Genomic DNA, 24,136 nt, shown 5'->3' with positions numbered 1-24,136 from the left:
CTCATTTTAGTGATAAAGACATTAAAGCCCAGAAAAGAGAAATTGCCCCAAGTTCACACTCAGTATACAGCCTACCTTAGAGTCAGGTTCTCCAGATACTCAGCCCAGTATTTGTTCAACTGCATGGAGATGGCCTTCTTGAAGATAAAGATCAGAAAAGGTACCAAGAATGCTTGGATCCTTCTTTACATCTAAATGAAACACAAGAAATTATGATCATGATGTTAAGAAGGAAACTGAAATCTGCCATTAATGACATTATGGATCAAAAAAGGAAAACAATCTTTTTTTAATAATCATTTTTTCAAAATGACAAGGCTCATTCCTTTACAAAACCACCTTATTTGTAGATCAGCCAATAGCTGACCAGCAATTATCCTTATAATAAGAAAATAAAATCTGAAATGGATTAGTCCTGTGACTTTATGGTTGTAGAGAAAAAATACAGTGAAACCTATATATGATAAATATGAATAAGAAATAAGATGAATGTGAATTAGAAATACAATGAAACATATATTGTTTGACTAGCATTTAGTATGATCTACTTGCAAAATTGAGGTTACATTTTTAAATTGTCCTTGTCTTAGAATTGTTCACACATATTTATTACACTGCCACAGAACACATGTTGAGGTACAGTTTACCTAAAAGTAAAAAGAATGACTTCCTTCAGAAAGGTAGTAGTAACATTACCAAAAAGGAGAAAGGTATTTTCTTCTTTTGCAGGGTTTTTCCCCCTCTTTTTTAAATTTATCTTTTACCTTGTTATAAAGGGAATTTATTGGGTGAATGTTACCACCATGGAGTAAAATTTCTGCAAAAGGAATATGCTGTCCTTATACATATATAAGAGGCAACAGAGGGGTGTGGACAGTTCAGTGCTCTACTAGTCTCAGTTCTACTGCTTCATGATTGTGGGACCTGTTTCATTTATTAAGTGGAGATAATACCTTCCCAGTTACCACACCTTGGTTGTGAAAATGAAATGGAACAATATTTATGAAAGAGGTTTGTAAACTCTAAAATTATATGTTAATATGAGATGATATTGGTATGTTAATATTTATTCTAGAATAGGAGGTTCAGAAAAGGCATTTTTCTCCAAAGAAAAAGGCCATATTGCACTATTAGGAATGAACTAGCAACTGTATGTTTGATATAGATTCAAGTGCATATGGACTAGTAAATTTTGGCATCCTGTCTTGAAACCTCCAGAAGAGGGGTGCCTGGGTGGCTCAGTCGGTTAAGTGTCCAACTTCGTCTCAGGTCATAATCTCACAGTTTGTGGGTTGGAGCTCCGTCGGGCTCTGTGCTGACAGCTGAGAGCCTGGAGCCTGTTTCAAATTCTGTGTCTCCCTCTCTCTGCCCCTCCCCTGTTCACGTTCTGTCTCTGTCTGAAGGATAAATAAACATTAAAAAAATAATTAAAAAAGAAAGAAAGAAACAAACAAAGAAACCTCCAGAAGAGATTTTTTTTAAAAAACATGGTATTAAAGTGATGGACATCAGAAAGTGGGTATAAGAAATATGAAATCTAAAAGAAAATGCAGATTTTTTTTTTTTAATTTTTTTTTTTCAACGTTTATTTATTTTTGGGACAGAGAGAGACAGAGCATGAACGGGGGAGGGGCAGAGAGAGAGGGAGACACAGAATCGGAAACAGGCTCCAGGCTCTGAGCCATCAGCCCAGAGCCTGACGCGGGGCTCGAACTCACGGACCGCGAGATCGTCACCTGGTTGAAGTCGGACGCCCAACCGACTGCGCCACCCAGGCGCCCCGAAAATGCAGATATTTAATAAGTCTTTATTTCAAAATGTATACTTCTCTACAGGTAGTAACAACAGCTAGTCAACTCATTTGTTTGGTTCATAGTGCTTATTGGGAGGGGAGGGAGGCAATGAGTTTCAATTCCCAGAGCAATTATTTAGAATGCCCTACCCGCCTACTTGACTTTCTTATGAGTTAAAATAAAAATAGATAAGCTCATATCGAAAACTACTATTAGAATAGTAACTTAAAGACGTACATTACCAACAATTTGCACACTCCATTTTGTAACTCTCATACACTAGCCATAGATGTATGAACTAGTACTTTTTAAGAAGCAATTTTACAATTTTAACAAATTTAACAAAAATTTTAATTTGTACATTTTTTAAAATTTGTATATATTTTGAGGTAGAAGTTCCACTTACAAACATTTGTCTACAAAATTGTTTGCATAAGAATGCAAAGATGTATGAACAAAGATGTTCAATATAGCATTAATTTTATTGAGAAATTGGAAATAGCCTAAACATTCATCAAAAGGGGCTGGTTAATATGTACTGACATGGGAGAATATCTAGTATATAATAGGTTAAAAACTAAGTTACATAACATTATAATGTTATGTTATTTATACAAAGAAGTGTATTTTGATATAAACATACCTAACAAGGTTAACTGTGACTGCCTGTAGAAGGGAAAGTTTGAAGAGAATTAATGAGGAATTTTTAAAAAATACTGTTTGCTTCTTTTAATGAGGTTATATTAGTTTCTTTCATAATTAGAAACTTACTAACCTTTTTGAGGGTTTTTAGACATATGTGCTAACTCTTACCCTCTTCTTTGCATTCTATGAATTGTGATACACAGAATCAAAGAGAAGCAGCTTAACTGAAACAAGGAACAGTTGAAAGTCACTATTTCTACCTTTGCATTCTGTCATTATTTACAAGCAAATATTGATCAGAATGAGGAAAGAGCACTATAATTTATTATACTTGTTTATGAAATGACCAACCAGCGACACATGCTTCATTTTTTGAAACTATAATTTCTAAAAATAGCATTAATTATGTGTGTCTACTTAGGGTAATACAATAAGGCCTAAGATATTTCACATTGCATAGTTAAAATGCTGTTTCATACATTTTTTTTCAATTTTAGCTAACAAAAAAATGACCATTATTCCCCTGTCTTAAATTTGTTTGATCTTGTTTTGGGTTGTTTATTAATGTGGAAAGCTTCAGGGTAGGGGGAAGGTGAAGGAAACTCTATCAAAGCTACTTAGATATTAAACAAATAAAATGAAAACTTATGACTAGAATATTCATTTTAAAATGATATATTATTTCAGTCCTTGTCTTTTTTTTTTTTTTTTTTGACCGGTATAAAACACATAAAATTGAACATTTTAATGATTTTTAAACATGCATTTTAGTAGTGTTAAGTATATTTACTTAATTGTGAAAGCTGTCATTTTTTTTTAATGTTTATTTGGTTTGAGAGAGCAAGAGGGAGAGATAGAGCACGTGCACAGGGTAGAGGGGGCAGTGAAAGAGGGAGAAAGAGAATCCCAAGCAGGGTCCACGCTGCCAGCACAGAGCCCTACACGGGGCTCAATCCCACAAACCCGAGATCATGACCCAAGCCGAAATCATGAGTTGTATGCTTAACCCACTGAGCCACTCAGGAGCCCCAAAGCTGACATTTTAATGGACTTGTTTTCACCTTTTGATCTATTTATCCCTATTACTATGCACAGTCAGACTCTTAACTTGCTATCATCTGGGCACACAAAGTGAGTAGCTTTTATACCAGTTATATAATACTGTGAATTAAATGTTTAGTTCATAAATCTATCCGTTAAAAGAATTATAAAATAAAACATAATTATAAACTAAAATATATATATTGTTATCAACAATATATATTATTGATTCTTAATATTTTTAACTTGTTAATTAAAAGAATTATAAAATAAAAAATATAAACTAAAAAAAAAAATATATATATATACAGTTATCAACAAACGAAACAAACTAGTGGCTGTGCAAATTAGTAAAATTAAAAGAATTCTGAAAATTTTCCTAGAGAGAATCCAGACTTTAAGTTTGTCATTAATCTCATCAACACAGGGCTCTCAGAGAATCCCTTTGCCAGTCTCTTGAATGAGCTAAGAGGACGAAAGGGTCATGCCAACTGGCATCATATAATACAGAGAGAACCTGCTTCATCAGGTAAGAAGGGTGTGTTGGTAGGGCTAGGATGTGTTTAATAAAATGTTTACTTTTTCATATCTTTGTAAGATTTAATTTTGTATATTGTATATGGGGAAGTTTATGTTATTATAGATATGGTGTGATTTTTAGATGTGGTTTAAGAGAAACTAAAGTACTTTGAATAATGTAGAATCAGAACTTTAGAGCAAAGTGATTTTAGAAATCAGATAATCTAGTCATTGCCATCTTTTTAATTTGGTATATATACGCATAAAAATTTGTGTATGTATCTCCATATAAACGTATATCTAATATATTTTTGTCACCCTTCATTCCTATATTAAATATTACTATTGTTAACTTATTGTTTTTTAGACAAAAAAGAATATGAATACTAATTTTTAATATATTCCACCTAGGTAAGCCACCTGTGCACCCCTGAAAATCCCTGACTTCATCCCACACTCTTCTTTAAGGTTTCTCAGTGAGTTACTGATAGAGGTGATACTGTGGCCCAACTCTCAGTTTGATCCTATGTTTTTCTGGGTTTTCTTCTTCCCATTCTTGATGTTGAAAGGGTTAATTTCTTTCATGAAATACTTTACTTTGGAAAGAAAGTCACCGTGTCTGGCTCATGACTGATACCCGTTAAGTGTTTATTTTAAATGATTTTGTGTAATACTATCAAGAACATCATTTCTCCACAAAACAACTATGCTTCCGCTTTTGTTCCAGCAATTCATGGTTCTTGAGATTGGAAACTGCTAAGTTTCTTTGCTTTAAAACATCCTTCAGCATGTGATTAGAATCAAAGACTACAAACCACCTTATTCATGTTCAACTCATCCTGCCAACATGTGTATACTACAGGCCTTTCCTTATTAAATTGTTCTTTGGATGTCACCAGGGAGTAGCTCTGGCCTAAGGCGGGTAATCGACACAATTGCCAGGAGATGATCTTTTACCAGAGTATGTTTATCCCTAGTACAGTGGCTCCAAAGACAAGATTCTCTGGGGCACATGTATTCTTGTAGACAAGCCCAGATCATCAGTAGCCCTGGTTTTCCCCAGAGAATTTTAACCCAGATTTGAGCTTTCTCACAGAGCTCTAAGAAGGCCTAGCTATTCCTCATGAGCAGCTTACCCTCCTCCTCTATACTTCCATCTCTATCCTTCAATCAGTTGAGCACCCAGACATTCAGACACTAGATGTAGGCTGCCATCTCCCCAAACCCAGGTCCTATTAGGAATACACTTACAGAGTCAAAGAGAGGTATTGGGTAAGTGGACCAGTGGATATAACATCCTTCCTCCTTTTCCTCCCTGGGTTTCCCACAACAAACAGGAGTGAGCGCATGCTGTTCCCCGCAGCAGCCCCACATTTCACCCCAAGTGAGGCTTTTATAGTCGTCTCTCACTTCTCTCCAGTTGGCTCCATTGAGGCCTGCTATATCTGGGGCCTGCTGTGTTCATCACCAAGGTAGGCCTACTTATCACAGAAAGATTGCCTCACTTTCTGATCTGTCCTCCTAGGGGATAATTATGAATCATCACCTTCTCCTCTCTTAAGCTTATTTACCTCTTATTGATAACTCCTCCAGGGCTGGAAGAATATTATCTTCATCTCTGAGTTCTTACTTGAAGTGAGAACAAATTCTTTTACCATTTATGAAAGATTTTTATTCAGAGAAAGTCTTGTATTGAATACATTAATATTTAAGCTTGCCTATATCCCCTCTTCTTTAGGCCCATGCTCAGGTTTATCTCCCTCCCCTCTCTGCCTGGCCTTTAAGGACAATTCCTATGTAAATAGAATTATCTATTTATTGTAATACTGGAATTATCTATTTATTATAATTTATTGCATTTTCATTTTATGAATTCTTATCTAAAAATCCGAATATTGACTTTAAAAAATTATATGTAATATCCTTATTTAAGGACAAATACTTGGAGAAATGAAAAATTCTATTTAAAAAAAAGTTGTAAGAACAATTGCAAGGGGTTCCTAAAATATTTTAAAATATTAACAAGTAGTTACAACATTTTGTTTTATGTAAGTTTTATTATGCAAGAATCACAAGACAGGCCGGGAAGACATTTTCTTTTCAAAAAATTGTGGCTGCACATCTACGTTGTCCTTGGATATGTAGAAGCCTTGCTGAGCTAAATTGTATGTTTCTTTCATTTAGTAAAGATTTTTGCTATTTTTCCTTTTCAAGTAGACTTTCAAGTTCTTTTATTCTCAGATTTTGAACTTTATATTGTTCTTTTCATCAAAATGCACAGAAGGACTGCAGCAGGGAGATGACAAATGTCCAATTCTTTCAAATAGCATCAATATAATTTAATTATCTTAGGTTTTGCTTTGCTTTGTGTTAAGCAAAAGAAATTAGACAATGTGTTTAAATGCCAAATGACATTTTATATACTATTAGGAGATTTTTTGGTATATGAGCCCATATCTAAGCACAAATGAAAATTGCATAGTTATGTATTTAGTGTATTACAACACCTTATCCATTTATTAAAGGTAGCTGAGTACTTATCTAAATCATAATTATAACAGATAAGAACATAAGCTGTAATTTGAAAGGTGATTCTTTGGTGAGCCTTACTTTACTTTTATGCTATCTAGTTCATATATATTTTCCATTGGGATCATATGGGGTTGATATTTTAAAAAGATAGCCATAAACTTTTTATCTCTTACCAGGATTGGGTTAAAAAGGGGTAAGGGCATTCCTAGTATAGATCAATATGCTGTAAATAATTCCAGGATATTCTCACCCTGCTCCAGTGTCCTAAAATATTCCAATGTGAGAGGAAGACTTCATAAATTAGAGTCCTCATACAAATATTACCAATGATGCTGTAGAAATTGGAGTCAGAGATAGAATAGGTTAGGGTGGATGATTTCACATCAGGTGGGCCTAAAGGAATCTTCACTAGAGGACTCAAAGACATGTTCTCTGAAATATCTGTGCTATTAACAATTATATGTATGGACTCCCTGCAAACTAGAATGATTGCAGATAATGGAAAAACTCAAGCATAATACTCAAATTTTAATGGAAAAGGGAAGAACTGAGAGACCACACTTTGTTTAGTCTTCTTCTTTGAAATACTATGGTGTTAATCTTTGAAAAACAATAACAACCAAAAAACCAAAAAACAAAAACCAGAAAATCATAATTTACAAGTCCACAGAGGGTGGCCAAGTATCTATCATCCAACATGGATTTATGAAAAGCAATCTTACAAAATAAACTTATTTTACTTCTTAAAACAAATAGGTGGCAAAAAAAAAAATGTAATAGTAGGTTTGGTTAGATATATGATCATTGCTGACCCTATGAAAAATTGTGATTTAGGGAAAACTCAATTATTTTCTCCAGGCATTGTTTAATATATTCAGATTACTCGTACAATTGTAGTTGCCACATACATACAATTTTAAGTTCTGATTCATCCACTTAACATTATATCATAAACTACATACTACTATTTCTTTTATGTGACCAAGTTACTAAGGAATCTGAAGTTGTTTGGGGTAGGTACTAAAATGCTTTATTTTTCTCTAGTCATCGCTCTACTGTATTATGTTTTCCTAGAGTACATTTTCTGCTCTTTTAAGTTATTCAAAGTCTAGGGGCACCTGGGTGGCTCAGTTGGTTAAGCATCTGTCGTTTGGCTTAGGTCATGAATTCAACGGTTCGGTTCGTGAGTCAGGCTCCACTGGCGTTGGGCTCTGCTGGCAGTGTGGAACCTGCTTGGGATTCTTTCTCTCCCTTTCTCTGCCCCTCCCCTGCTCATTCTCTCCCTCTCTCTCTCAAAATAAATAATAAATAAACATTTACAAAATTTTTGAGTTATTCAGAGTCTAGCCTATCCTAGTTAAAACTTTGGTGTTTTATTTTTTTAATTATTTTTTTAATGTTTATTTATTTTTGAGAAAGAGACAGACTGCGGGCGGTGGGGGGGGGGGGGGGGGGGGGAGGGGCAGAGAGAAATGGAGACACAGAATCTGAAACAGGCTCCAGACTCTGAGCTGTCAGCACAGAACCCGACATGGGGCTCAAACTTGTGAACTGTGAGATCATGACCTGAGCCGAAGTTGGACACTCAACTGAGCCACTCAGGTGCCCCAAAACTTCGTTGTTTTGAAACCTCCTCCATTGCTATCTAGACTTATAGCCATGGGGACTTGAAATGAGGAAAGGAGTATAGTCAATTTTTCAGTCATTCTCCTTCTTTAAACCCCTAAAAATTAGGTTGGGGAATGCCTGGTTGGTTCTAGTATATTTTTTCCTCTTTCCTTCTCAACGCGAACTCTTCTGGTGTTGGCTAGAAGTAGGAAGAGAGTAGAAATGAATCTTGCTACTTAACTACTCTGTTTTGGTCATCCCTGCTTCTTTAGTTGACAATGACTGCCATCGGTGCCCCGTCTCTCAAATAGCATGCATTCTTAATTTATTCAGTGGGCTTCTGAAAGGGGCTTCTGTTTTATTTATTTATTTATTTATTTATTTATTTATTTATTTTTAATTTTAATTTTAATTTTTTTAACATTTATTTATTTTTGAGACAGAGAGAGAGCATGATCAGGGGAGGGTCAGAGAAAGAGGGAGACACAGAATCTGAAACAGGCTCCAGGCTCTGAGCTGTCAGCACAGAGCCCGATGCGGGGCTCAAACCCAGGGACCGCGAGATCATGACCTGAGCCAAAGTCGGACGCTTAACCCACTGAGCCACCCAGGTGCCCCAAGGGGCCTCTGTTTTATACCAATTCCCTGAAAAGGAAACTCTGGCTCCTCACTGCTTTTGTCTCCTTTGTTAGTAGGTCTCTCCTTTAGATGGAATACTGCAAAAGCAATTCAAGCCCCAATATCTTCCTGTGTAATTTGTACTGTAAGAAATTCATGTATCATCCCTTGTATGACAATCATTGTCCCCAACACAATGGGCACACATAGACCTATCAGTCATCATATAATCACAGGATGATGGGGTTTAAAATGCTAGCCAATGCCAATGCTCTTCATATAATGTGGGGTAGAATGGGGAGTAAGAATAATATAGTGTAGCTGCTATTGAATCCTCCTTCTGTAGGTGCCCATGAGGCCTAAACTACTAATAACTTCTTTTTCAGTCCTTCATTACATGCTCCCTTATCCCTCTGAGCACCTTAACTGGATCTAATTCTATATCTAGTGCAGTGCCTAACCCTTAATTCCCAAATGATCTGAGTCCAGTATAGACTTATCTTTGTTGGGTTGGCTATAGAGTTGCCTCAGCTGGGTTTTGGACATAGTCATCCTTGTCTCATCATTTAGTTTCGCTTTGATGATTGGAATTAATCACCACATGGCTATGGTGACCCCTTCCTGCCTTTAATTCTGCAGTTTGAGAAGCCCCAAATGGCCAGGGGGCAGTATTAATTTCTAATTCATCTGAACCTTGGTGGTATTTCCTGATGGAAGCATTCCTCCCTTGGATACAGGACCTCAAAATCCATGAGCCCAAAGCTGTGGGGAAGGGAGGCAGAAATTTCTCCTGTGGATTATTTGGTGTGATAGTGACAGGGGCCATTTTCACCTCTTCCTCTTGGCTCATGGAGCTGTATTTCTGGCTACCCTTTTTACCTCTAATGTTCTGATATTTCAAAATGTGCCTTGGTATTGAAACTTTTTCATCCATTCTGGATACACAGAGGACAGTTTGAGACTCAAAACTCCATCTTTTGGATATGGAAAATTCTCTTATTTGTTTATCTGATTTTTCTCCTATCCTTTTAAAACTCAATTTTTTGTGGAACACTTGATAATCAATTATTGGGCTCCTTGGATTAGTTCTCCATATTTAAATATCTTTCCTCCTTTTCTTTGTGTATTGCTCTGCTTTTTGAGAGATTTTTTGCAAGATTTTTATCACAATCTTTTTACTAACCTTTTTATTACACTTATTACCTGTTTAACTTTGGAGAAGTAACTACACGTCTCAGTCTCAGTTTCCTCATCTTTGAAACAGAGATAATAATATGAGGTAAGCCTACTTCACAGGGTTGTTTTGAGGATAGATTTGTATTTTGAGCTTAGGATATTGTCTGATACAAAGTAAGTACTCAGTAATAAATATTAGTTAAAATGAGCTATGCATCAGTATCTTTTTTTATGTTCATGTATTTTTGACAAAGACAGAGACAGAGCATGACCAGGAAAGGGGCAGAGGGAGAGAAGGAGACACAAAATATGAAGCAGGTTCCAGGCTCTGAGATGCCAGCAGAGAGCCTGACACCCAGATGTGGGGCTCGAACTCACGGATCGTGAGATCATGACCTGAGCCTAAGTCAGACACTTAATTGACTGAGCCACCCAGGCACCTCTATGCATCAGTATCTTGTGAATTTGGTTAGATTAAGTGATCTTTGGGTCATTTACAAGATGATTTCTGACCTCTGGAACTGATGACCAGATATCCTGGACTTCAGTAACTTCACCATATTGGGCTTTTTTTGAAATATCTAACAGTTGGCCTTCAGCAATCATGCCTCTCTCATTATACCCTTTAAACTCAACAATTGAAAACTTTTTTTTGTTTATTTATTTATTTTGAGAGCGAGGGAAAGAGTAAGTGGGACAGGGGCGGGGCACCTGGGTGGCTCAGTCGGTTGAGTGTCCAACTTCCACTCAGGTCTTGATCCCACAGTTCATGGGTTCGTGGGTTCAAGCCCTACATCGGGCTCTGTGCTGACAGTTCAGAGCCTAGAGCCTTGTTTGGATTCTGTGTCTCCCTCTGTCTCTGTCCTCCCCTACTTGTGCTTGCTCTCTCTCTCTCTCTCTCTCAAAAATAAATAAACTTTTTTCTTTCTTTTTTTTTTTTTAAAGCGGGACAGGGGCAGAGAGAAATGGAGGGAGAGAATGCCAAGCAGGCTCCATGCTGTCAGCACAGAGCCAGATATGGAGCTCAGTCTCACGAACCGTGAGATCATGACCTGAGTCAAAATGAAAAGTTGGACACTTAACCAACTGAGCCACCCAGGTGCCTCCAAACTCAACAGTTTTAAAATCCCTTCTCCAGTTTTTCCTGTCTCTGTATCTGTGCTTACAGGTCTATATTTTAATTTAATGTCTTGTAAGAAACTCTTATTCTTAAAAAAAGGAAGTGATTGGGGCACCTGGATGGCTCAGTTGGTTGAGCGTCTGACTTCATCTCAGGTCATGATCTCACAGTTTGTGAGTTTGAGCCCCGTGTCAGGCTCTCTGCTGACAGCTCAGAACCTGGAGCCTGCTTCACATTCTGTGTCTCCCTGTCTCTCAGCTCCTCCCCTGGTCATGCTCTGTCTCTCTCTGTCTCTGAATAATAAATAAACGTTAATTTTTTTTTTAATTAAAAAAAAGGGAAATGATGGGGGCAAAAGATGATTTATGAAGATGGTCTGCCCCAGAAGTGTGTATTCATTCTTTTATTAAACATTTTTATAGACTAATGCTATATGCCGACCCCTGTGCTAATTGCTAGAGATACAGAGATTTTTGTTTTCTCTTTTTCTTAATTACTTATAATGAGCATCTATCATGCTCACGAATCTATGTGAGTTGACAGTCTGTTGCAGTATTTTTAAATTGGGCCATGAAACCAATTCAGTATGTTGAAACCAGAATTAGGAAAAAAAGGAAGGAGACTAACACAGAATAATAAATACCAGAGTATGTTGCATATAGTAAAGTTAGATATTGTTTCATGAAATTTTTATTTCAGTGTGTACTGGGTGGGGTTAGGATTAAAAATATGTATTTTTTACTATATATGTCTGGGTCAATGAAGTTTGAAAGCCACCAGTGGAAAAGACAATAAGCAAAGAAGTGATTATAACACAGTGATAAATACTGTACACAGAGGGAAGCCTACCCTAGTCAGGGAAAGGGGATGAAAGATTGTTTTCTGAAGAAGATTCTTGAGCTGTACCTTAAAGAATATGCAGTGTGGAGTAAATGTGGAGTAAAATATTCTCAAAGGATTAGCACAAAGGAAATAGCCCTAAAATCCTTGTGACTAAAGGAACAAGTATGGTAGCAGTAAGATAGAAGATTTAACTAAAAGGGAACAGTTTGGGAAGCTTCCATTCTTCACCATACTGAGGAGTTTGGATTTTGTGCTGAAGTCAGTAGAAAGCCACTGAAGGATGGGGAAGTGACAAAATTTAATTTCTGTTTTAGATTGAATACTTGACAGCACTGTGGAGAATGGATTTGAGGATAGTGATAGGAGTCAGAAAGTGGAGAACTAGAGGCTTGGAAGAACAATCAAGAGGCCTAATGAAGCCTATTATAATGATGATAAGAGATTTTAAAAAGTGCTGAAGGGGGTGGAAAACAAGGGACTGGGTACCTATTCGGATGTGAGGGGTAAGGAAGAGTCTGATACCCAGTTTTCTGGCCCGAGTAACTAAAGCAATATAGGAAATATGAAAGGACTAATGGCTTGTGGTGGAGAGATCAGATAGGAATAATCAACAAACATTTAATTAGTACCTGGATAGCTAATGTCAGGCATTGAGATAAGTGTTAGGACTGAGGGTGTGGATGAAGAAGGAAGGATAAGGGGAATAAGACATATTCCACAAGGAACACAGAGAAATGGTAAAGTCAGGAACAAGTAGTAAATTACAGTTTCTTTTTTTTTTTTTTTTAAAGAAGAAACTGTTTTTTTTTTATTTTTATTTTTTTAACATTTATTTATTTTTGAGACAGGGAGAGACAGCATGAACGGGGGAGGGTCAGAAAGAGAAGGAGACACAGAATCTGAAACAGACTCCAGGCTCTGAGCTGTCAGCACAGAGCCTGATGTGGGGCTCGAACTCACGGACCGCGAGATCATGACCTGAGCTGAAGTCAGATGCTTAACCAACTGAGCCACCCAGGCGCCCCAGTAAATTACAGTTTCTATGAAACCTTCTGTATATTATCCAGCTTGAACCAATTTTTTCATTTTCTAAACCTATATTGCAGAAATTTACTACATAGCTAAGCATATGCATTATAACTTAATGGTTTTACCTATGTTTTGTTTTCCCAATACATTGTAAGATCTTTATGGAGAGGGATAATTATGTTCCCTTCATATTTCCTACTTATAGGTATCAATAGTAGCAGACATGCTGCATCTAAGAGATGGATTAGAGGGGCACCTGGGTGGCTCAGTCAGTTAAGCATCTGACTTCAGCTCAGGTCATGATCTCGTGGTTCATGAGTTCAAACCCCACATCGGGCTCTGCAGACAGCTCAGAACCTGGAGCCTGCTTCAGATTCTGTGTCTCCCTCTCTCTCTGCCCCTCCCCCACTCACACTCTGTCTCTCTCTCTCTTTCAAAAATAAGTAAATATTTAAAAAATTAAAAAAATAAGAGATGGATTAGAACTTCATAGCCATATCGAATTCTGTATGACAAGATGCCCTACCACCCCTTTAAGGTTCCCGAGTATGTTTAAGGAAAGGGAGATTTGTCTCATCTGCTACTAAGCCTTTGCTTCTCTGTGATCCATGCCCCCTGTTACCATTTGTCGTAACTTGAATTGCACTCACTTGGCTTCTGTTTTGCACCTAGAACTCTGAGTCTACTGTATTTGATGAAATGATATTGTTGCTTTTGCCACATGGATCTCTGTGAAGGGGTGATATGAGGAAGGTACTCTTCCCACTACTGCGCCTTAATATTATTCCCTACCATCAACACAAAACTTGTTTTATGTAAGGCTTTGTTGAAGGGTTGGGGATGCTAAAATTATATAATTGCTGACTACCTATTTTATTACCTATCTCTATCCTGAACCTTCCAGGTAAGCTATCCATCCGGGATGATAGAAGAACAGGGTGAGCAAACAAGGACTGTTTCTGTGCTTCTTTCCAAGTAGTGATAGTTGATAATATAGGATAACATAGGAAAGACCATATAGAGATGTGTTACTCTGATTTCTTCCAATGCCGACTTGACCAGAATCAGGGAAGAAGCAGCAGGTCAGTATTACCTATAATCAGTATTACCCACAAACTTCTTCAGAAGTACAAGCTGTCATTAACTATTTTTATGTGTAAGTATATTCTTTACTCTTTCTGACATCTTTCGCAGTACAGAGAGGTTATGGTCCTCTTATGGACTCAACTCTTAATTCCTGTTTATTTCATTTTCATGTAGTTTTTCCTTATAATATTGTCAGTACCTTAAAGTGGTATTCTATTGTCAGGGCTACTGGGAAAGGAATGTGCAGAGTACAACTTTGAGACCTTCAACAATTCTTGGTCAAGTTCCTTCTGTGTTCTCAGCTTCATCCTCTTCTGATTAAAAGAATGCCAACCATTCCACAATTCTGCCCAATTTTCCTCCTTGATCTGTCTCTTTCCAGAAAGGCTTCCTCTCCAAAGTCTAGCTGTTTCATACTGTTTCTCCAGACTTTCTAACTTAAACTTCCTGATTATTTGTCTGATCAGTACAATTTGATGCTGGTCAATATTACACCATTTCTTTATAGTAATTCTTCAGAAGTTTTTCCTGTGCATACCCCAGTTCCTGGATTCCTTGTCTTGAGGGTTGTGGCCCTTTCTTCCTCAGTGAGTCCTTTCTGTAGGTCTGCTGCTACAAATCTTCTTTCCCCTTTTTGGAAACTCTCTAGGATTTCATCCTTCTCCCAACAGGGCAATCCAAGGACACAATGACCCATTACTGAGTATTTCCTACCAAAGTCTTGGGTTTCTCAGTCTAGATTTACACTGTAGGTACACTTAAGCAGGACACTTTCAGTATAGGCTGGTAATTTCCAAGATTTCTGTCAGTATGTTATACAAATAAACTTCCATATACTTCCTCCAGTTTTCCCGTGGGTAAGCATTAGACCAAAGAAACACATACACACAAACACAACTTCCATGTAATTACTGTCTGAATCCACATTAAGGAGAACATTTTTTTTTTCTCTCAATTCAACGTAGTTTTCAGATTCCCCTGTCCATAATAGAGATACATTATTTGTCAAGAAGTTTCTTGACAAGAAGTTTGTCAAGAAGTTTCTATTCCCTACTGTCCGACAAGGCACAGAGGCCTAACAATGTTTAAAAAACAAGTCCCATTACAATTTCTAGCCAAACGATAGAATTATGTACCTGAGTAGCCATCTTTAGTAACACAAAGACCCAGTACAGTTTCCCAGAAAGTTTTATTATGAGAAATTTCAAATATATGGGAAAATTGAAAGTTTTACAATGAATTCCCATATGCCCCTCAGTGAGGTGTCACATCTCTCTCTCTCTCTCTCTCTCCCCTTCCTTCCCCATCCATTCATCCATCCATCTGTCCATCTGTTCATCTGTCTCTCTCTATCCAGTCTTCAATCTTATTTCTTTTATGCATTTCAAAGTAAATTTAAGATACTAGTACTTTTCCCCCTAAATACTTCATTAGCTACAATTCAATATTCACAGATAGTTTTCCTTTTGAGGAAATTTACACACAATGAAACCTTAAGTGTACATTCCCTAAGTTTTGGAAAATACATATACCTGTAATCTAAACTCTTAGCAAGACATAGACTATTACCATCATCCAGATAGTGCCTTCAATTCCTCTCCTCCAGAAAACATGGTTCTGTTTTCTTTTCCACCATAGATTAGTTTTATTTGTTCTAGAACTTCACATAAATGCAATCATACAGTGTACACCTTTTAAAAATCTTTTTTTGAAAAGTTTATTTATTTTGAGAGAGAGAGAGAGAGAGAGAGAGAGATTGAGAACATAAGTGGGCAAGGGGCAGAGAGAGAGAGAGGGAAAGGGAGAATCCCAAGCAGGCTCCATGCTGTTAGCACAGAGCCTGGCATAGGGCTCAAACTCACGAACTGTGAGATCATGACCTAAGCCAAAATCAAGAGTCAGATGCTTAACCAATTGAGCCACCCAGTCATCCCCAGCATATGCTTTTTTGCACTAATTCTTTCACTTAGCATGATACTTTTAAGACTCATCCATGTTGTGTGTATCAATAATTTGCTCTATCTTTTATTCCTGAATAGTATTACATTCTGTAGATATACCATAGTTTATCCATTCTCCTATTGATAGATACCTGGACTATTTCCAGATTTTGGATTTTATGAATAAAGTAGCCATGAGCAGTCTTGTACAAGTCTTTTTATCCACATATATTTTCACTTCTCTTGGGTAAATACCAAAAGGTAGAATTGCTGGGTCATAGTGTAGGTGTATGTTTAGTTTTATAGAATCTGCTAGATCTTTTCCCAAAGTGATTATACCATTTTATACTCCCACTACAGTGCATGAGAGCTCTGGTTGCTCCACATCCTTGCCAGCATCTGTTTTCAGTCTTTTTAATTTTAGCCATTCTAGTGGGTGTGTAGTGCTATCTTTTCACTGTGATTTAATTTGCATTTCCCTGATGGCTAATCATGTGCAGTTTTTCATGTGCTTATTGGCCATTTGTACATTATCTTTTGTGAAGTATTTGTTCAAGTCTTTTGTCTTTTGCCCATTTTTAAACTAAGTTGTTTCTTCATCATTGAGTTTTAGGAGCTCTTTTTTTTTTTTTTTTAAGTTTATTTATTTATTTTGAGAGAGAGAGAGGAGAGAGAGGGAGAGAACACGAGTAGGGGAAGGGCAGAGAGAAAGACAAAGAGAGAATCCCAAGCAGGCTCCCCCAGAGCAGCGCCTGACTCAGTGCTCAAATTCACGAACCATGAGATCATAACCTGGATGCTTAACCACCTGAGCCACCCAAGCACCCCAGGAATTCTTTATATACTGGAATATCAGTCCTTTGTTGTGTATATGTTTTGCTGACTTTTCTCCCAGAGACTGTGGCTTGCCTATTCATTTTCTTAATGCTGTTGTTTGATGAGTACAAATTTAAAAAAATTGTTTTTTAATGTTTATTTTTGAGAGAGAGAGAGAGAGAGACAGAGTGTGAGTAGGGGAGAGGCAGACAAACACACACACACACACACACACACACACACACACACACACACACAGAATCCAAAGTAGGCTCCAGACTCTGAGCTCTCAGCACAGAGCCCGACACGGGGCTAGAACCCACAAACTGTGAGATCATGACCTGAGCCAAAGTCAGATGCTTAACCTACTGAGCCACCCCGGCACCCCTGATAAGTACAAAATTTTTAAAAAATGTTTATTTATTTTTGAGAGAAAGAGAGAGAGAGGGAAGGAGGGGCAGAGAGAGGGGGACAGAGGATCTGAAACAGGCTCTGCACTGACAGCAGCCCGATGCAGAGCTTGAACCCACGAACTGCAAGATCATGACCTGAGCAGAAGTCAGACACTTAACCAGCTGAGCCACCCAGGTGCCCCTGATGAGTACAAATTTTAATTTTAGTGCAACATAATTTCTTAATTTATGGTTATTGCTTTTTAATGTCCTGAATAAACATCCTTTACCTACCTTTGAGTCACTAAGATATTCTTTTATGTTTTCTGCTTAAAGCTTTATGATTTTAGCTTTTGTATTTAGGTCTATTATTTATCTCAAATCAGTCTTGGTGCATGTTTGAAGTAGAGGTTGAAGTTTATTTTCCCATATAAATTTCTGGTTATTCTAGGGTTACTTGTTGAAAAGACTCTTTGCCCCATTGAATTGTTTTAGTACCTTTGAAATCAGATGAGTTTAGGGGCGCCTTGGTGGCTCAGTTGGTTAAGTGTCTAACTTCGGCTCAGGTCATAATCTCCTGGTTCATGAGTTTAAGCCCTGTGTCGGGCTCTGTGCTAACAGCTCAGAGCCTGGACCCTGCTTTGGATTCTGTGTCTCCCTCTCTCCCTGCCCCTGCCCCTCCCCTGATTGCAGGCTCTCTCTCTCTTTCTCTCTCAAAAATAAATGAACATTGAAAGAAAAAGAAATCAGATGACTTTATAATTTTGGATCCATTTCTGGGCTCTCTAATTTGTTCTATTGATCTATTTATCAATCCTTATGTCAGCCAGTACCACACTGTACTGATTTCCTTAGCTTTACAGTAAATTGAAGTCAGGTAGTGTGAGTCCCCTAACTTTGTTGTTTTTTTTCTTTTTTTCTTTAAATGTTTATTTATTTTAAGAGAGAGAGAGAGCATGGGCAGGGAAGTGGCAGAGGGAGAGGGAGAGAGAGAATCCCACGCAGGCTCCATGCCCATCATGGAGCCTGGTGCAGTGCTCAAACTCACGACCCTGTGATCATGACCTGAGCTGAAATCAAGAGTGGAATGCTTAACTAACTGAGCCACCCAGGTGCCTCTGACTTTGTTATTTTTTAAGTTACTTTGGATATTATGAAGCTTTTGCTTTTATCCTGGCACAATTTTTATAATTTTTTTAACGTTGATTTATTTCTAAGAGACAGAGAGACAGAGCATGAACAGAGGAAGGGCAGAAAGAGAGGGGGACACAGAATCCAAAGGAGGCTCTAGGCTCTGAGCTATCAGCACTGAGCCTGATGTGGCCAGCCGTGAGATCATGACCTGAGCCACCCAAGCGCCCCACCTGGCACAATTTTTAAAGTGAAATTTTTTTCTTTACTTTGGACCAGATCCCTAGCATCCTTCCTTATTGACCTCTAAATAGAAGGGAGGCAAAAACGAGATCCAGGTAAATCTCCAGGGATAGGGTAGAGAGAGGTAAGTGGCTCACGAACCGGGCAAGATGTTCGTTGTCCCAATTACATACTTCTGATTGGAGTGGGAATATGTGGCAATACCCCATTATTACCTACAGCTGCCTTGGCCTTTGCCACATGCAGAAGGTTTTGGTATCATTCAGCTTTCTTCATCAAAAAAATGAATACTAGCAGTTGCCATGGTCAAATGGGGATCATGCTATTTATTTTTCTTATTTCCTATAGTTGCAACAGTGAATTTAGTGTAAACACAAGGCACTCAATAAGTTTTGATTAGCTAAAATTTGGCTCACTCTTAATCATGACATTAGAGTGTTAAAAAAAACAAACCATTAAAGTTCATCTAGTTCAATCCTCCATCTGATCATAAGGGTTTCCACTAAATATTAGCTTTCACATGACTAATATAGTGATAGGGCCCTCACAGACTTAAACCTCTACAGAAGGTCATTCCGTGAATTCCTTCCAAAATCCATTGAAAAGAAAACTGTCTGTTATTGTCTCCACAAGGGAATAAAGAAGACTGTGGTCCAAAAATAAGACTACTCATCCTCATTGCATAATTTATAGGACTCAGAGTCAGATTGTGAGGAAGAACAGTTTAGGAAGATGTAACTCCAGAAGTACAACTATTTCATCTGATTTTTGGTATCCCACTCTGCCCTCTCCACCAAAAAAAAAAAAAAAAATGTATTTAAACTAGAGAAAATGTGCATACAGAGAGTATATTTGTATGGTATGGAGGAATCCTAAAGTGTCTCATTTATCTAGTGTCTATGAGTGGTTTGGGTTGAACTAATAATTTCTGATTGATTGATTTTGAGGTCAGCCTACCATCTAGAACATAATTTTCTCAAACTTGGACACTCAACCCTTCATATTTCTTTCTAGTCTACCCCTTGCCATTTCCCCATATAGACTCTTAGCAAAGAAGGAGTTAAAGGCACATCTTATAAAACTGTAAGTTTTGAGGGTACGTGGCTGGCTCAGTCAGTGGAGCATGTGACTCTTGATCTTGGGGTTGTGAGTTCGAGCCCCATGTTGGGTGTAGAGATTACTTAAAAATAAAATATTTAAAAGGAAATAAATGAAATAAAATTGAAAGTTTTTTAATATTTCAGTAAAATAAAAGGAACCATTTTATATTCTAGTTCCAGATGTTCAAACATCCTTTGTGTATGTGTGCCAAAGTCAGATCATGCTATTTATTTCAAATATTTTATTTTATTTTTTTAAGTTTACTTATTTATTTTGAGAGAGACAGAGAGCACAAGCAGGGGATGGGCAGAGAGAGAGGGAGAAAGAGAGAGAGTCCCAAGCAGGCTTCACACTGTCAGCACAGAGCCCCATGCAGGGCTGGAACTCAAGATCCATGAGCTCATGACCTGAGTGGAAACCAAGAGTCGGACACTTAACTAACTGAGCCACCCAGATGCCCCTATTTCAGATATTTTAAGTGAGTTTCATCTTGATGGCAGGCGTAAAATGCCGCTTATTCTTCATCATAATGATGCCGTATGTACTTTTAACCTGTGAAGAGCTTCACTCCTGGTTTAATTAGTCAGTGATATCCTAATGCTCTACTAAGTGTTCATATACCACCTGGATTTACTTCTTGCAAGATGACACTCCTAGTAGCTATGTGGGATATGGAAACAAGAACAAAAATGTATTCATGTCAGTAAAATAATCAGAGGAGGCTAAAAGATAAACAGAAATAGTATGTTATTAAAGATGGAAGGAGGGCCAAGAGTTGTGGCAGAACAGGCTCACTGGAAATTGTCTCTTGTTTTAATTATTATATTTTAGCTTATTAGGGCACTAGACATTAGTATAATTCTAACTTTCACCCACAAAGTGATTGGCTGGTTTCAAATTAATATAATGTAAGCTGTTTGGGAGTTAGAAACATGTTTCTGCAGGTTTGTCTAGTAAACCAGTATTTTGGTTTTACATCTGGGGTAATATATTATTTTCATGGGCCACAACTTCACAAGCATATTTAAATTCCCAGCTTAGTCAAGCTACATACTGAATCTCTTATGAAACCAATTCTAAAAAGTGACTATTAATGACAATAAACATAAATATATTTGCAACAGTTTCTTAGCCTTTAACTGCCAACTGTGCTTTCTAAATGTCATTCTCTATAGACTTTTAATGATCAAGTTTTCAACCTGTAGTTGTTTCATAGTTTTAAAATTATTTCATGTTTACAAATGTCATTTGCAGTTTAAGGAAAGAGTTATAAATTACTATATTGGCAAGTAATTTTAAAAAACTGTGAAAAGTTTTGAGCTATTTCTACTACCTTTTCCCACATATATTGTGAATCTTATTTGACAGGTTTGTCTTTTGATACCCCATTGACTAAGTTTTCCCTAAATCCTGCTCATTTGCAATTGAAGCACAAGTAAGTTTTAATTAAAAAAATTTTTTTTTAGTGTTTATTTATTTTTGAGACAGAGAGAGACAGAGCGTGAACAGAGAGGAGCAGAGAGAGAGGGAGACACAGAATTTGAAGCAAGCTCCAGGCTCTGAGCTGTCAGCACAGAGCCCAACGCGGGGCTTGAACTCACAGACTGTGAAATCATGACCTGAGCTGAAGTCGGATGCTTAACTGACTGAGCCAATCATTATAACAGAATGATAGGTTGGAAAGCTCTTCAGCGTAGGAACTCTAACTCATGGGCTTTTGTATTCCTTTAAATACTTAATTTCCTTAAAGTAGATAGTTTTAATACCTTTGTCCATTTTATTATTATATGATGGATAAAAAATTTAGCAAAATCCATATTTATTTAGGGTAGCTGAGCTTTTCTATTTTCTCTGTATAGCACCCTAATTTAGTTTTAAATTATTACATCATTTCCATTGCAACTAGATTGGCACCAGTGAAGCTCTTGGACTTACTAAAAAATCAGCTATTTTTTAAGGCATATATATATATATATGTGTGTGTGTATATATATATCTATCTATATATATGTATATATATATGTATAATTTTTTTAAAAAGTTGGCTATTTTTATTTGAGAAAATTTTTGTTGTGGCTTGGTGCTTATACCTATGAATTGTTGTAGTGGGCTCTATTTAAATGTGATGTCTTCCTCTGTAGGAGTGGCCAGTCTGACCCTAAATTTTCACTCCAACTATATAGATTTGGCCAACAATGTATTCCAATAGGAAATATTCTTTTGTTTATTTATTTATTTTAAATGTGTATTTATTTATTTTGAGAGAGTGCACATGTCAGTGCAAGCTGGGGAGGGGTAGAGAGAGAGAGAGAGAGAGAGAGAATCCCAAGCAGGCTCCACACTCTCAGTGCGGAGTCCTTTAGGGTCTTGAACTCACAAACCATGAGATCATGACCTGAGCCAAAATCAAGAGTTGGTTGCTTAGCTGACTGAGCCACCCAGGTGCCCCAATACTTTTATTTTAAATAAATGTCTTCCTTTCCTTAAGTACTTTTATTCAAACTAAGGAACTTTGGCCTACTAAACATTCTTCCCTTGTAGAGTAATATAAAAAAAAATCTTAAGAATCCTACTTAGAGAAATGTCATGAAATAAGAGAGAGCAAAGTATTAGGGGCATAAGGGTGTAGAAGAACAAAATATGAATTTGTAAATCCTTATGTCCGATAACATTGTTAAAAGAACTTTGAACAAGTTGAAGAAAGAATGGTGGTAAACAGTTAAGTCAACTGCAGCAGAAAAGCTCATTATAGGAGTACTAGTAATGTAGCATTCCTTATCAACAATTTACATTCTCCATTCCTCTTTCCTCATTTCTATTAACTTGGATACTTAATACAAACATGATTAGTGAGACTGGAGAAAAGGGAAGCCTCCTGTTAGATTCAACATTGGAAATGTGAAAGAGGGTGGAGAGGGATGGGATCATAGAGCTAAGTGATATTAAAATAAATCTTATGTTGTTAGCTTTAAAAAAAAAAAAACAGCAAGTATGCTTGTAGTCACAAATAAAATATACTTAAGTTGGGGTTTGGGTAAGCATTAACCATCTGTAAGATCCTAGAAGTTAGGGACACAATGCTATTTGTTTTTGTATTTTTTACAAGCAGGACTATGTCTAGCATGTAATAGATGCCCAGTAAATGTTGAGTGAATCATTATGTGGCTCAATACCTCAATATAGTCATAGTGGCAGAACTCAGTTTTAGAGACATTATTTTGGTTCCAGGTAGAGCTACTACTTAGACAGGGCCGGCAATCTTTATGTACTGACGACTTGGGCCAGAATTCAGTACCAGTCCTGTCCATGGACAGATGGATTTTTTTTCTGTATGCATTTGTGCCCCACCTCATTGCACAAAGGATTTGGATGATTAGGAATGTGGAGTGAGTCTACTAATAAAGCTTTATAGTAGTACAAGAATTACAAATATATTAAGCATATTCATCCGATGCCAATTTAGGGGCAGATTTCTCAAGTTATATTTCCTTAGGTTTTGCCCAGAGTGCATGGTCCCCAATCCTTTTCATTGTCAATATTTGCCATTAGTTGTCATTAATTCATTTATTAGTATCATTAATGGGACATGTCATCTGATCTTTCGAAATCTTACTCAGTCTGGGCCCCAAGCGTTCCTTTAAGTCTCAGGATTAAACGACTTTGGCTGAAGTCGGTGCCCAAAGCCACACCCATTAGGAGGCCTTAAGAAACCTGGGACTTTCCAGGCGGCGACTGAGCAGTAGGCAACCACGCGGCGCATCGGAATCCCAGGGCTGGCACTCCAGTCTAGCCTATGGGAGGATTATTCCCCTCCCCAGCGAGACAGGTCGCCGGCCGGGACCAGCTCCCTTTCTGGCGGGGATTCTGGGCCCTTTTCCCGCCCCGCCCCGGGCTCATTTGCATAGGGGCGCGCGCGGCGCCGGCGAGCGGGTGGGCGGGCGCGGCCGGGGAGGCGGCGCGCGCGCGCCCTGACAGCTCGGCCCTGCTCGCTCACTCGCTCGTCCCCGGCTTCCGAGCACAGCATGGCGGTCAAGGTGACTCCCGACTCTCTGCTGCTGCCTTTATTGCATAAGAGACATCCCGGGGACCTTGCCCCCAGCCCCTCACCTCTTACCATTTCCTTCGTTGCCTGGTTCTTAGATAGCGTATCCTGGGGCTCCAGCTTGTGGGTGGGAGAGCTGTGTGGGGGCTTGGACCGGAGGGAGAGGATGCCCGGCTGGGGGAGGGGAAGTAGGAGGGAGTATGAGTTGGAGGGGCTTGGGAGGACCAGGTCGGTGAAGGAAGAGTAGTGCCCTGCCTTAGGTGCGTGAAATTGTGAGCCCGGAGTTGGAGGCCATCAGAAAGGGAGTGGGAGGAAGTGGCATGTAAAGCCGGGGATAACCTAAGGCATCTGTGTATTGCAGTGGGGGAGGGGGTGAGGAATTGGAGTTATTTGGGGCTTCGGTGGGGCTGGGGGCAGTGGTTGGCATTTGTGCTGCTGGTGGCAAGATGTCGAAAGTATTT

At 38.1% G+C, this 24,136-nt stretch overlaps 1 protein-coding gene across 5 annotated transcripts in view; it reads left to right on the top strand.

The window, feature by feature from the left end:
- SLC25A12 (solute carrier family 25 member 12) overlaps nucleotides 1-24,136 on the top strand; it is a 207,081-nt gene that overhangs the window by 81,259 nt on the left and 101,686 nt on the right. The window contains exon 1 of one of the 5 annotated variants that reach the window (XM_045480196.1): nucleotides 3,901-4,008. The exons of 1 other annotated variant lie outside the window; for it this stretch is intronic. Coding sequence is in view for 2 of the 4 variants with exons in the window: in XM_045480194.1 (XP_045336150.1) it covers nucleotides 23,427-23,459 (33 nt within the window). In the remaining 2 variants the exon portion in view is untranslated. Of the gene's footprint in view, nucleotides 1-3,900; nucleotides 4,009-23,351; nucleotides 23,668-23,916; nucleotides 23,936-24,136 lie in introns of those variants that run through there. 3 more of the 5 variants (XM_045480195.1, XM_045480194.1, XM_045480197.1) reach the window with 3 other exon arrangements.

Source organism: Leopardus geoffroyi, chromosome C1, assembly GCF_018350155.1.
Source record: "Leopardus geoffroyi isolate Oge1 chromosome C1, O.geoffroyi_Oge1_pat1.0, whole genome shotgun sequence".
Classification (NCBI taxonomy): Eukaryota; Metazoa; Chordata; class Mammalia; order Carnivora; family Felidae; genus Leopardus; species Leopardus geoffroyi.
This window is presented reverse-complemented; position numbering and strand designations above follow the sequence as displayed.